This window comes from Cricetulus griseus, chromosome 4 (assembly GCF_003668045.3).
Source record: "Cricetulus griseus strain 17A/GY chromosome 4, alternate assembly CriGri-PICRH-1.0, whole genome shotgun sequence".
NCBI classification, from domain to species: Eukaryota; Metazoa; Chordata; class Mammalia; order Rodentia; family Cricetidae; genus Cricetulus; species Cricetulus griseus.
The window spans coordinates 217,071,084-217,082,408 of record NC_048597.1 but is presented as its reverse complement, the minus strand read 5'-3'; the positions used below and the strand labels follow the sequence as shown (position 1 = coordinate 217,082,408).

The 11,325-nt window shown below is 55.7% G+C and overlaps 1 protein-coding gene across 5 annotated transcripts in view; it reads right to left on the bottom strand.

Annotated features, from left to right (window-relative positions):
- Col7a1 (collagen type VII alpha 1 chain) overlaps window positions 1-11,325 on the bottom strand; it is a 32,126-nt gene that overhangs the window by 18,148 nt on the left and 2,653 nt on the right. For 4 of the 5 annotated variants that reach the window (XR_003485143.2, XM_027414618.2, XM_035443980.1 and 1 more), the window contains exons 9-52: window positions 11,166-11,282; window positions 10,938-11,084; window positions 10,735-10,851; window positions 10,509-10,658; window positions 10,301-10,429; window positions 9,423-9,566; window positions 9,210-9,335; window positions 8,969-9,112; window positions 8,302-8,421; window positions 8,026-8,169; window positions 7,581-7,706; window positions 7,341-7,487; window positions 7,008-7,130; window positions 6,527-6,673; window positions 6,176-6,310; window positions 5,939-6,085; window positions 5,723-5,859; window positions 5,337-5,463; window positions 5,020-5,166; window positions 4,760-4,932; window positions 4,629-4,664; window positions 4,519-4,545; window positions 4,384-4,428; window positions 4,251-4,313; window positions 3,707-3,778; window positions 3,578-3,613; window positions 3,424-3,459; window positions 3,189-3,260; window positions 3,006-3,083; window positions 2,584-2,610; window positions 2,449-2,502; window positions 2,302-2,364; window positions 2,168-2,227; window positions 2,039-2,074; window positions 1,804-1,848; window positions 1,698-1,733; window positions 1,355-1,399; window positions 1,230-1,265; window positions 1,082-1,114; window positions 691-723; window positions 490-543; window positions 354-413; window positions 222-257; window positions 33-113 (exon numbers count right to left, since the gene is read on the bottom strand). Coding sequence is in view for 4 of the 5 variants with exons in the window: in XM_027414618.2 (XP_027270419.1) it covers window positions 33-113; window positions 222-257; window positions 354-413; window positions 490-543; window positions 691-723; window positions 1,082-1,114; window positions 1,230-1,265; window positions 1,355-1,399; window positions 1,698-1,733; window positions 1,804-1,848; window positions 2,039-2,074; window positions 2,168-2,227; window positions 2,302-2,364; window positions 2,449-2,502; window positions 2,584-2,610; window positions 3,006-3,083; window positions 3,189-3,260; window positions 3,424-3,459; window positions 3,578-3,613; window positions 3,707-3,778; window positions 4,251-4,313; window positions 4,384-4,428; window positions 4,519-4,545; window positions 4,629-4,664; window positions 4,760-4,932; window positions 5,020-5,166; window positions 5,337-5,463; window positions 5,723-5,859; window positions 5,939-6,085; window positions 6,176-6,310; window positions 6,527-6,673; window positions 7,008-7,130; window positions 7,341-7,487; window positions 7,581-7,706; window positions 8,026-8,169; window positions 8,302-8,421; window positions 8,969-9,112; window positions 9,210-9,335; window positions 9,423-9,566; window positions 10,301-10,429; window positions 10,509-10,658; window positions 10,735-10,851; window positions 10,938-11,084; window positions 11,166-11,282 (3,911 nt within the window). In the remaining variant the exon portion in view is untranslated. The remainder of the gene's footprint in view (window positions 1-32; window positions 114-221; window positions 258-353; window positions 414-489; window positions 544-690; window positions 724-1,081; window positions 1,115-1,229; window positions 1,266-1,354; window positions 1,400-1,697; window positions 1,734-1,803; window positions 1,849-2,038; window positions 2,075-2,167; window positions 2,228-2,301; window positions 2,365-2,448; window positions 2,503-2,583; window positions 2,611-3,005; window positions 3,084-3,188; window positions 3,261-3,423; window positions 3,460-3,577; window positions 3,614-3,706; window positions 3,779-4,250; window positions 4,314-4,383; window positions 4,429-4,518; window positions 4,546-4,628; window positions 4,665-4,759; window positions 4,933-5,019; window positions 5,167-5,336; window positions 5,464-5,722; window positions 5,860-5,938; window positions 6,086-6,175; window positions 6,311-6,526; window positions 6,674-7,007; window positions 7,131-7,340; window positions 7,488-7,580; window positions 7,707-8,025; window positions 8,170-8,301; window positions 8,422-8,968; window positions 9,113-9,209; window positions 9,336-9,422; window positions 9,567-10,300; window positions 10,430-10,508; window positions 10,659-10,734; window positions 10,852-10,937; window positions 11,085-11,165; window positions 11,283-11,325) is intronic. The other variant, XM_035443979.1, reaches the window with a different exon arrangement.

The window sequence follows — 11,325 nt, the reverse complement described above, 5'->3', positions numbered from 1 at the left end:
CCCCCCCAAGCCCCCCAACCCCAGCCTCTCACATCTCTTCCCCGGGGGCCAACAGGTCCTGGGGGCCCTGGTCGTCCTGGATCTCCCTTCTCTCCAGGAGGCCCCGAGTCACCCTGTCAGGGACACAAGAAAGAGAGGTGATGAAGAACACAGCTGACAGGCAGCCTTTGAGAGGAGGGAACTCCAGAACCCCGGGGTCGTCCAAGGTTATAGACACTTACTGTGGGTCCTGCTCTGCCAGTGAGGCCAATGGGACCCTGAGAGAGTAGGAAAGAGGAACAGGACTTAGCCAGAGTCTGGGGTACCTTTCCCTTCACCCTCTGTCACATACCCCCATCCCCACATTTATTCACCCGGTCTCCAGGGTCTCCTTTGGGGCCAGGGTCTCCAGGAAGCGCCAACCCAGGTGGGCCCTGTAGATGGAATGGTGAGAATTCAGGAGCCCGTGGCCTCTGGCTGTGCTTACCCCAAACATCCGTCTTCACTCACTTGTTCCCCTTTGATTCCAGCAGCTCCTCGAGGCCCAGGAAGCCCAGCATCTCCCTAAAGATGACAGAGTGTCAGTGTTCGTTCCAGCCTCCAGGTATTCCCACAACCCAGCAATCCTGCTGCAAGCCTTGTGATCTCTACCTAGAACCCAAGGTAGGCCCTGTGACCTTGACCTTACCCTTCAACAACCTCCAGACATACCTTTTCTCCTTTGGCTCCAGCACCACCAGGACCCTGAAAACAAACAGACAGACACAGCTCAACTTTGTCTAGGGCTCATGGGATCAGTCTCCATGGGGACAGAGATATATGGCACTAGATGTCACAGAGCTCAGTCTCTGATTGTAGGTCACAGGCTCACTGATAAGAACAAGGTAAGGGCTACTCAAAATGGACTGACACCATGTTCATGACTGCAGAATGGTTATGGGGCACAGGGGCACAGCTAGAGGTCTGAAGACAGATTACTGCATGAGGAGAATCACAAGGCTAAGCCTACCCAGGGTGGAGGTGGTGGAGACACAGCCCTGAGCAATTCCTATGTCACTACTCCAGGGCTGTGGTCCTCAGGACTCATCTGTCCCTCACTCACCACTGCAGGATCTCCAGGGCGACCAGGCTCTCCCTATAGAGAGAGGACAGGGACAGAGACAGGTGAAAAGGCCACCTAGGAACCCAAAGTCCTAGTGTTCCATCCGCCCACATCCAGCAGAAAGTGTGACATCCAGACCATAACCTACCTTTTCTCCTCTACGGCCAGCGGGTCCTGGTGGCCCCTATACAGAGAGAGACTGTGAGTCCAAACAGGGAGAGAGGGACACAGGAGAGCCCCATTCCTGATCCCCCGCCATAGTCACAAACTTACCTCAGGACCCTCCACTCCAGGATGGCCAGCAACCCCGGGAAGCCCCTGGGGAAGAGGAACAGAGATACTGCTCCAGGTGGCTGGGGTCACAGGGGACTGGGAGGGGGACGGGCAGGAGTTGAACTCAGCAAGAGGACAGAAATCAGTGCAGGGAACGCCAAGGGAAGTTTATTCAAGTCGCACATTCAAAGATTGATCCCTGAGGCTGAGGGCTAGAGCTGCATGCCTACAGATTAGATGTCTGGGGCTGATGGGTAGAAGGACTCAAGAGCAAGAAATCAGAACTAGGAGGGAACCGAGAGTGTGCAAGTCAGCCAGCGCTCACTGAGGTCAGAGGACTTACCTGGGGTCCCACTGGACCGGGCGGTCCCCGTTCACCCTGACAGAACAGAAGAGGTCAGAGCTGAGAATGGCCCCAGATCCTCCCAAGCCCCCCAGGTTGCACATACCTTTTCTCCGGGCTCACCCGGGGTCCCTGTCTGTCCCCGGTCACCCTAAAGAGAGAGAAGAGAGGGACTTTCAGAGAATATCAAATAAAATGTATTGATCTCCAACTACAAAAACCACAGTCTTTGCACTCTCCAGGACCATATCTCCTAACCCTCCAGCCTCTGTAACACTGTGAGAGAGTTCCAGACAATAACATCGCATCTGATCACGCTCCCTGCCACAGTTGGTACTTACTTTGGGCCCAGTAATTCCAGGAGTTCCCCGTAGGCCCTGGAAAGGACATGGGGGAGTACAGAGATTTGGGTTAGTACATATGATAAAATGGGAGTAAACTGTTGAAGGCAGAAACCAGAGTTAACTCACCGGTTCACCTGGGGCCCCAGGTTGTCCTGGAAGGCCTGGGGCTCCATCCTCACAGTCACCCTGAAGGAGAAACAAATGACAGGAAGACCCAGGGGAGACCCTGCCTATGGGTCACCAAGAAATCAGGTTCCTACCTTCTCTCCTTTCTCTCCAGCACGGCCTGCTGGGCCTTGGGGTCCAGGGCTTCCAGGAAGACCCTGGAAGGAAATAAACACATAAGCCAAGAACTAGGAAACCCAGCATTCAACCACTGCCCCAGCAGAGCCCCAAGGTATCCTCACCGGAAGTCCAGGCTCGCCTTGTCCAGTGCCACCAATACCTGGTCCTGGGGGACCCTGGGGAAGGACAGTGGGTCAGGGGATGGCCATGAGACTCAGACTCCAAGCCACCTCCATGATATCTGGTTCCTCACTTACCCGTTCCCCACGATCACCTTTGTCACCCTGGAAGACAAAGATCATGACCCCATTACTATGAACCATACCCTTTCTCTCCAAGACACGAGGAGAGTTACTGGATCAAATTTGATTATAAAAATAATGGGGGCTGGGTGTGGTGGTACACGCCTTTAATCCCAGCACTTGGGAGGCAGGAGGATCTCTGTACATTCGAGGCCAGCCTGGTCCATATAGTGAGTTCCAGGCCAGCCAAGGCTACATAGAGAGACCTTGTCTCAAAACCTGCGCCCCGCCCCCACCCTGCACATAAAAGAATAATGGGGAACTAAGGAGTGGGAGTTAAAGGCCAGAAATGGTAAGGGTTGTATGGGCTCTAGTGGGGTCACCAAGTCTCTGAATCACAAGGCATTCATAAGACTACTTAGAGATCACGCCATCACCTTCACTGATGTTCCAGGAATCCCTGGGGAGCCACGGGGTCCTGGGTCCCCCAAAGGGCCACGAGGTCCAGGGGGCCCCTGATAGAGGAGACAATATATAAGGTGCTTTAGACCGCACTGTCACCTCCCATCTGGTCTTCTTCCGCTCCCGTAGCTCTTGCAGTCACTTATCTTCGGACTTACCGAAGGTCCAGGGTCCCCTTTCTTTCCAGGAAGCCCTGGCCCTTCACCTCCAATGACTTCCCCGGGCTCCCCCTGTGTGGGGCAGGGAGCAGTTCTCAGGATAGGGGAGGTTGAAGAAGCTGCCAGAGGTGTCCCAGTTCTTAGCATGCTTCAGGCCTTGGACAGGGCCTGGCCTGGGGCACCCCTGCTCCTCCATGGAATATCCAGGCCCCCTTTTCCTTCCCCTTTCACCTACCGGCTCCCCCTTTGGGCCCCGAGGCCCTCGCTCTCCCTGAGGACAAAGCAGAGCAGAAGGTATAAATTCAGGTGAACCTTGGGGTGGCCCTCATGTACCCCAGCCTCATTCACACTATAGAAAGAACCCTAGAAGGCACAAGAAAAGCACTTACCGGTTCCCCACGAGGGCCAGGCCACCCTGGGGAGCCCTGTAATTGGAGGTCAAAGACAGAACAGTCAAAACTATAGAGCCCATTCAAGGAATCGTCCTCCTGTGGCCAGCAAAGGCAAGACTGACTCACCTTAATGCCAGGAGACCCAGGAGCACCAGTGAGGCCAGGGCTGCCTGGAGGCCCTACTGGGCCAGGAAAGCCCTAGAAAGGCAAAGAGGTCAGAGCTGGGAAAGATCCTCCCGCAGTATCCCGCTTTACATAAAGAGCCCCATTTTATAACCATGGCTCCAGGTGTTACCAGAGGTGAGAAGTGGGCCAGAGAAGTGGCACTACCATACTGAATGGAGCCTAATCCCGGGCAGTGAAGAGGCAGAGGCCCAGGGGCTCGCAAAGCCCCTTACACTTTCCACTACAGAACCTCCACCTAGTCTGGTGTAGTTTACAGTCTTCACTCAGGCTTCTAAGAATATTCTGTGGATATTGCTTGTTTGTTTGAGACAGGGTCTGCTAGTTTAGCCTTAAACTTGTGGCTCCTCTTGCCTCTGCTTCTTGGGTGCTAGGATTACAAGTGCCCGTGCCCAGCTCACCCTGTGGCCCTAACTCCACTTCTTCCTCTTTCTCTGAGAACACTAGCAGGGACACCCTGGAGACAGTCCATGATCTGCACACTCACCCTCTCTCCTTTCGCCTGGGTACTTCCAGGGGGACCTTGTGGGCCAGGAGCACCGGTCCTACCCTGAGTGAGGAGAGCAGGTCAGGAGGCTGAAAGCCAGTCAGGGTAGGGGCAGGTGTGGAGAGGCACTCACCGGGAGACCGGGGGGACCAGGAGGTCCAGCCTGTCCTTGCAGACCCTAAAAGGGGTGATCAGTGAGGCCTGTGCTGCCAACCAACTCTGTCCCACTGACTCCCAGTCTGTTGTTTACCTCCACAGGGTCGCTTACCGTTGCTCCAGGCTCCCCCTTCTGACCCTGGGAAAAGACATGTCAGGAGAGGGTAACCACAACAGCCTTAGATGTGATCTTTGGCCATTCATTCAGCCCTGGCCACTTACCTTTGGACAATGCACAGCACAAGGCTCCGGTTGTGGCTGTGGACAAAGAGGCTCTTTGAGACCAGGAAGCTCTCATACAAGGACCCCTAGGTCCCCTGTCCATTACCAGTCCCCAGAGGCCTTGTCCAAACCTGTGTGGCCACAGCTGCCTGACACAGAGCTACTGCCAGATCACTGACTGCTCGGTCCAAGCTTGGGCCATTATCTGTGGCAAAGAAGTTCTGGATGGGGTCCAGGCCTGGTGCCAAGCGACGCAGCTGCTCTGGGTCAGCTCCCGCCAAGCCCAACGTCATCACCTTGAGCCCTGAGAAGAGATCCAGCAACCTGCATGATAACCTCACTGGGGCCACCCCTATTCCCAAGGCCCCACTCCATCAGCCAGATAGCTCACCAGAAGCCTGGACCTCACGTATGGGGCTGAATATGTCCCCTCTCAGTGGCTCATCCACTAACAAGACCATCACTCCTGGCACTCGCTGACGGCGACCAGGAGCATTGGGTGCCAAGAGGTGGCTGTGAGCTGTGATCACAGCTGTGCCTGGAAGAAGGGTGTGTCAGAACCCTGAGACACTGAGCTCCTGGTGGGGAAGCCCCAGGGGACACGCTGCACAAAAGAACTGAGTTACTAGCACGTTAGCCGTGCCATGGTCCCCTCAGACTCCTCAGGCTCCTCCCACTGTACCTTCATACGCCATTTGCAGACCCTACCTAGGTTGTTTCCACTTGGGTCCACATAGGGGATGTCCCGGATCTTTTGCAAGATGATGCCAAGATCACGAGAACTATTCAGCGGGAACAACGGGGAGGGCCGGTGACTGTAGGACAGTAGGCCAACCTGGGTGGGAACAGACATAGGACATGGAGGGAATGGACGGAGTAGGACAGGGGTACCCAGAATCTGGAGGAAAAGACATGGGAGGTACACTCAGTCCAGAATGATGGAAGGTTGGGGGTCACCCGGCAGGCGAAATAGTCTGGAACCTGGGGGAAAGCTGGGGAGAGCCTGAACCCCCAGAGGGACGGAGAGTGGTTGGCTGGTGAGGAACCTGTAGAGGGGAGGGACAGGTGGAGTCTGGCTGTCTTTAGAGCCAAACCTGAGCAGCCTGTGGACCAAGAGGCCCGAGTGCAGACACCAGCCTCTCCAGGGCCCGCCTTACAGCCTCTGCATTGTGAGCATTGTCTCGAGTGGCATGCAGCACGAACACCACATCCACCTGGCCATGGGGACACGCTGCACAAAAGAACTGAGTTACTAGCACGTTAGCCACTCCCACTCCTCCCAGGCTCCTCCTCCCACTGTACCTTCATACCTGGCTTCTGTGTGACAGAGACCTCGGGACCTCGGACACCCCTCTGGATAGGTGCCAGAGAGAAGACATAGGAAACACCAGGGTCTAGGCCTGTCACCCTGTGGGAGCTTGAGGTCCCTGGCAGTGTCTGTGGAGCCCCAGGCACTTCTGCAGAGGCAAACTTGGTTAAACTGGAGCTTTCTCTATGGAGCCCCAATTACACCCTAGCCCACCCCTGAACTCTGGCCTTCCCCTCACCCTGGCCAGTTCCTCTGAGTGGCCGCCAGGACAAGATGTAGCTGGATGCATCAGGCACTGGGGTCCAGGCCAAAGTCACTGAGTCAGTAGAGATGTCCACCACACGCAGGTCAGTGCTCAGGACAGGAGAGGGCTCTGAAAGAGGAATGGAAGACCAAAGGGTCAGAGGCTGGGTGCAGAGAGCAAGAGAGAGAGATCAGCTCCTGCAGCTGCTTCACTTTAGTGAAGCACTATGGGAGATCATGCTGGAATCTCCCCCAGGGCCTTGGGGTGGGGCTCCGGGAGTCACTTAGAGTCTAGAGTGCGAGATCAGGGAGGGGAGGCGCCCAGCACAGGTCCTCGAGAGCTCACCTGTGTGTGCAGACACCTTCCTAGGGGGCCCCTCTCCAGTCTGCCCCAGGACACTCAGCCATATGTGGTACAGTGTTGCTGGCTCCAGTCCATCCAGGTTGTAGCTGTTAGACTCAGGTCTCAAGGTCAGGGACTGCTCCTGGCCACCTGAGACAAGTGTAAGGACCAGGAGTATTCAGGAGGACGGTGACTAACAGCGATAATGCACCCGCCTCACTGGCTCCCACCAACCACATTGACCATTGCTAATCAGGTCCAGTCTTCTGATGGGCCTCCCCACGCATCTTTACCCCATCCTCTTCATTGACCCTACCAGATGCACCTCCTCAGACTGACTAATCCCACCCACCTTGTTGAGTACGTCCCCTGCTGTTTTTGAATCTGCAGACCTGGCTCCCAGCTCCTTTCACCAATATTGATGTCCATTGGCCCTCTCCCTTTATTGGTCCCAACCTATTGGTCCTACTAGGGTACAGCTCACCCTCAGGTTGCCAGTGCAGACGGAAGCCCAGTGCTCCGGGTACCCGCTCCCAGCGCAGCCTCAAGGAGTGCTCTCCGCGCTGCACTACTTGAAGGCTCTCCAGAGGTGTTGGCGCCTCAGGCGCTTAAGGAAAAGCACTACAATCAGGGAGGCTTTGCCCCATAGGCTGCACCAATCCCAAGAACAACAACTCCTCCCCCGCCAAGACTTTACCCACACAGGTTCACTATAATCCTTGGTCCCTTCTCCAATCCCCAGCACAAGTCCAGCCCCACAAGTCCCACCCCTCGGACACAAGCCCCAACCCAAAGTTCCAACCCCAAATCCTCCTACGTGTGGTGACGACAATAGAGACTGGTGCACCCTCTCGGTCCCCAACAAGTGCTGTCACTCTCACTGAGTAGCTGACTCCGCCTTCGAGACCCCGGATCTCTGCAGAGTCTTTGTTTCCCGGGAGTATCTGGTGTCGCATAGGGCCACCTGGCCAGGCCAGTGAAGAGCAAGCGTTAGGGGAGCTAACCAGAGAGGGCAGTTGTAGCCAGGAAGAAGAAGGGCAGGGTCATGGAGCCATACCTTCACTCCGTCCCCATGCCAGTCTATAGGCTGTGGCTCCAGGGACTCCCACCCAAGTGACCCGTAGAACATCACTGGAGGCATTGAGGATTTGCAGTTTTGACACACTGCCCACAGGCTCAGGGGCTGGGGACAAAGGCAAGGTAAAGGTCAGGGGCCACTGGCTATCTAGCAGGGGCAGGAATGGCTAGGGAGGCATGGGTAACGGAGGCTAGGTGAGGTTAGTGCAGTTGCTTCCGTGGAGGGAACTCTAAGAGCGAGAAGGTCAGTGTCTCAAAGTGAAAGTGTGGCCTGGCCATGCTGGACACTGAGTAACCATGGGTGGTGCAGCAAGGACAGGCGAGTCACTGAGCAGGAGCGGAACAGGCAGTTAGAGCAGTCAGAAATACGTCGCAGGGTGGGTCAGCCAATGACGTGTGAGAACAGCTGGCCAGGGCCCACTTACCAGTCTTCACAACCACAGAGGCAGGGGCTCCATCCACACCAGCTACGTGGGTTCGCACACGCACTGTATACTCTGTGTCTGGCTCCAGCCCATCAATTTCAGCCACCGTGGCTTCCCCAGAAACCAACTGAGATTTCTCTGGACCTGGGGTCAGAGATAGAGGCAACACTAGGACTTGCCAGACTACCAGTGCTCCACTTGGACTCCAGTAAGAATCTCCATCCTGTCCTATTCAGAACTGCCTCTCATAGCCCTCCTGAAACCCCTGCCTCCTACCATGGCCAGAGTGCCAGGAAACCCTGTATCCTGTGGCTCCAGGAACCCCGGTCCAGGCAATGCTGATAGATGAGCTGCCAGCCTGAGTCAAATGGACTCTCCTCACTGGGCCCAGTGGATCTGGAGAGGAAGACAATGGCAATCTGGTAAAGTAAGCAGGAGGTCTGATGGAAGAAGAGTGGGAGCTATCTGGTAAGGAAAGGCTGTGAGTGTTTAAAGAGGCAGGGATCTCACAAGGAGGAAGCAATGGCAGGCAGCCGCCATCTGAAAGACAAGGTCTGACAGAGAGGAGTCGATGGAAGCATCAGGAGACAGTGAGGACATCAGGCAAAGAACAAAGTAAAAGTCTAAGAGGAGAGTTGGGTCTAACAAAGGAGAACAAAGAGGAAGAGGAGGAGGAAGAGGAGGAGGAAGAGGAGGGAGAGGAGGAGGGAGAGAGGAGGAAGAAATGGGCTCTGAGGGATGAATAGTAGGAATAAGAACAAAGACAGTGGGAGCTGTGGGGTGAGATACAGTTGGACATGAAGGGAAGGCTCCAGAGTAGGAATGGGGACAGGATGGCACTCTTCGGGGGGGGGGAGTGTGGGAATATAAGTGATAAAGAGGGCTATAGAAGTCTGAAGGGGCTCTAGAGGCAAAGAACCAATGGACTGGCTCAGGCTCTGACCAGTTCGAGCCACGATGACCACAGGGGGACCTTCCTCTCTCCCTCGAAGTGCTGACACAGCCACATGATAAGAGGTTCCAGGCTGCAGCCCCAGGATGTCTGTGGCAGTAGAGTCTGGGGGCAGTGTCTGGCTGGACTCTGGACCTAAGATCAGAGAGAAATGATGACCCGGTTCTGGCTGTCGTCTTAGTCCTCCACACTCTGATCACTCCCCTCAGCCATCCACACACTCCACACTGACCACTGCCTGTCCTCCAGCTAATCCGGAATCCACTGGCTCCAGGTACAGGTCCCCAGGTCACCCTAATTCTTGTTGAATCTGATGCCACAACCCGCAGTCCTGGAACAGTAAGTTGGGTTTCTGGATCTGGGGATTAAAAACAGGGGTCAAGGGTCAAGATGGGGACAGGAGCAAGTCAGTCACCATCCCCTATAAGTCTCCAAAAGTGCTCACCTCTGCGGATGGTTAGGACGCTGGCACCACCCTCACGAGAGCCCACTCGAGCAGACACCCGCACTGTGTAGCTAATCCCAGCTTGAACGTCATCTAAGTTAAAGGATGTCTGACTCCCAGGAAGCAACAGGGTCCGCTCAACCCCTGAGAGAAGGCAAGTGAGCAGACAGGAGTCAGTACCACACAGGGATATAGAATAGCAGTCAGTGACGGGTAAGGATGCAAGACAAGGAGTCTTAAGGGAGAAGGAAAATTGGATGGTGAGGGGAAGCGAGAGGATGTGGGTTACAGGGACCAGCCACGGCAGCAGCATCGGATAACTGGAGTCGCCAGCGAATGGGGACACTGGATGATAGGGGTTAGGTGACAGAAACATGGGATGTAGTCTGATGAGAGTCGGTGACAAGAGGCAAGCTGACAGGCCACTGATAGGCGTTGGCCCTGGATGACAGGGGTGAGTGTTGGATGAGGTCACCACACGAGGACTCTTAGTGGGGAGGCAGAGGGAATGTGAGGGATTTGGGGGGCAAGCACATCTGAAGAGGCCCTCTAGGCAAAGAATTAAGAGACTGAGGCAGACTCTGTGTAGTTTGAGCCATAATGACCACAGGAGGGCCCTCTTCTCCGCCTTGAGAAGGACAGAAGGGAGGGGTCATAGAGCTTGTGGTAGGGAAGGGTGAGCCATGGCGGGGCGTGGGTGGACGAGACAGGCTGGGGTAGAGGAGAGGAAAGTCAGACCCTGGGGCAGTTCTGGGTTGACAACTCTCAGGAGGTGCAAAGAGATGGAGGAGGCTGTAGGAGCCCAGCGCCAGGAGTGTGAGGGTGCTGCAGGCTGGGACTGTGGTATGAGGGGACTTTTCTGGCTGCTTCTGCCTTACCCTGGGTGCTGCGCACAGTGACACGGTACTCAGTGGCACTGGGGACTGGGTTCCAAGACACTCGCACCCGCTGCCCAGACAGTTCTATGGCTTGTAAATTCATCACCTCACTCACTGGCTGCTCTGGCCCTGTGAGAGAGAAGAATGTAAGGCTGTCTGGAGTCGCCAGACTTCCCCAGTCATGTCTACCTACAGGGAGGGCCCTTACCAGTAGGAACTATGGTTGCAGGAGTGGCCACCTCCCGGCCCTCCAACAGAGTATAGAGTGTGAGACGATACTCAGTGCCAGGCTGCAACCCATCCAACTGGTGGCGGGTCACATCAGAGGGCAGTACCACTTTCTGTGGTGGTTCCAAGCCTGCAAGATGGCAGGGTCAGGTTAGCTGAAGCCAAGCTCCAATCCCTGCATGCCCACTTCTCTCAGTTGCACTGACCACTCTCACGACGCCACTCTAGCCGGTAGCCACGGGCCTCAGGCACCAAGTTCCAGGAAAGGAGGATGGATGTGGGGCTCAAGATGACAGGGTGCAGGGTCTGCTCCACCGAGGAGTCTGCCCAGGGCACATGGATATCAATGGCTTCTGTACCCTCCCCTCCCTGCCCGTCCCAGTCTGAGGGAAGGAACCAGACGTCTCACCAGTGCGGGCAGTCAGAGAAGTGGCAGGCCCCACACTGTGGCCATAGAGGGCGCTCACAGTCACCTCATAGTCCGTGCCCGGCTCCAAGTGATATAAAAATACTGACCCCTGTCCAGGACTCAGGTCCTGCTGCTGTGTTGTCCCACCTGTATTGGGGCAACAGAGGGTTCAGTGGGCCTTACAGATGCAGGACTGTATAATTCTGTCAGTCCACACCTCTCACTTACCACTGAGGTCCCGCCATGCTACACGGTAGCCAGTGACACCTGGGACTCTCCTCCAGGCCACCAGAAGGCTGTGGGATGTGATGTTCTGGACACTCAGCTCCAGCCCTTCCTCGGCAGCTGAGGGGAACCCCCCAGGGATTAGTAAAGCCAAAAGTAGGAA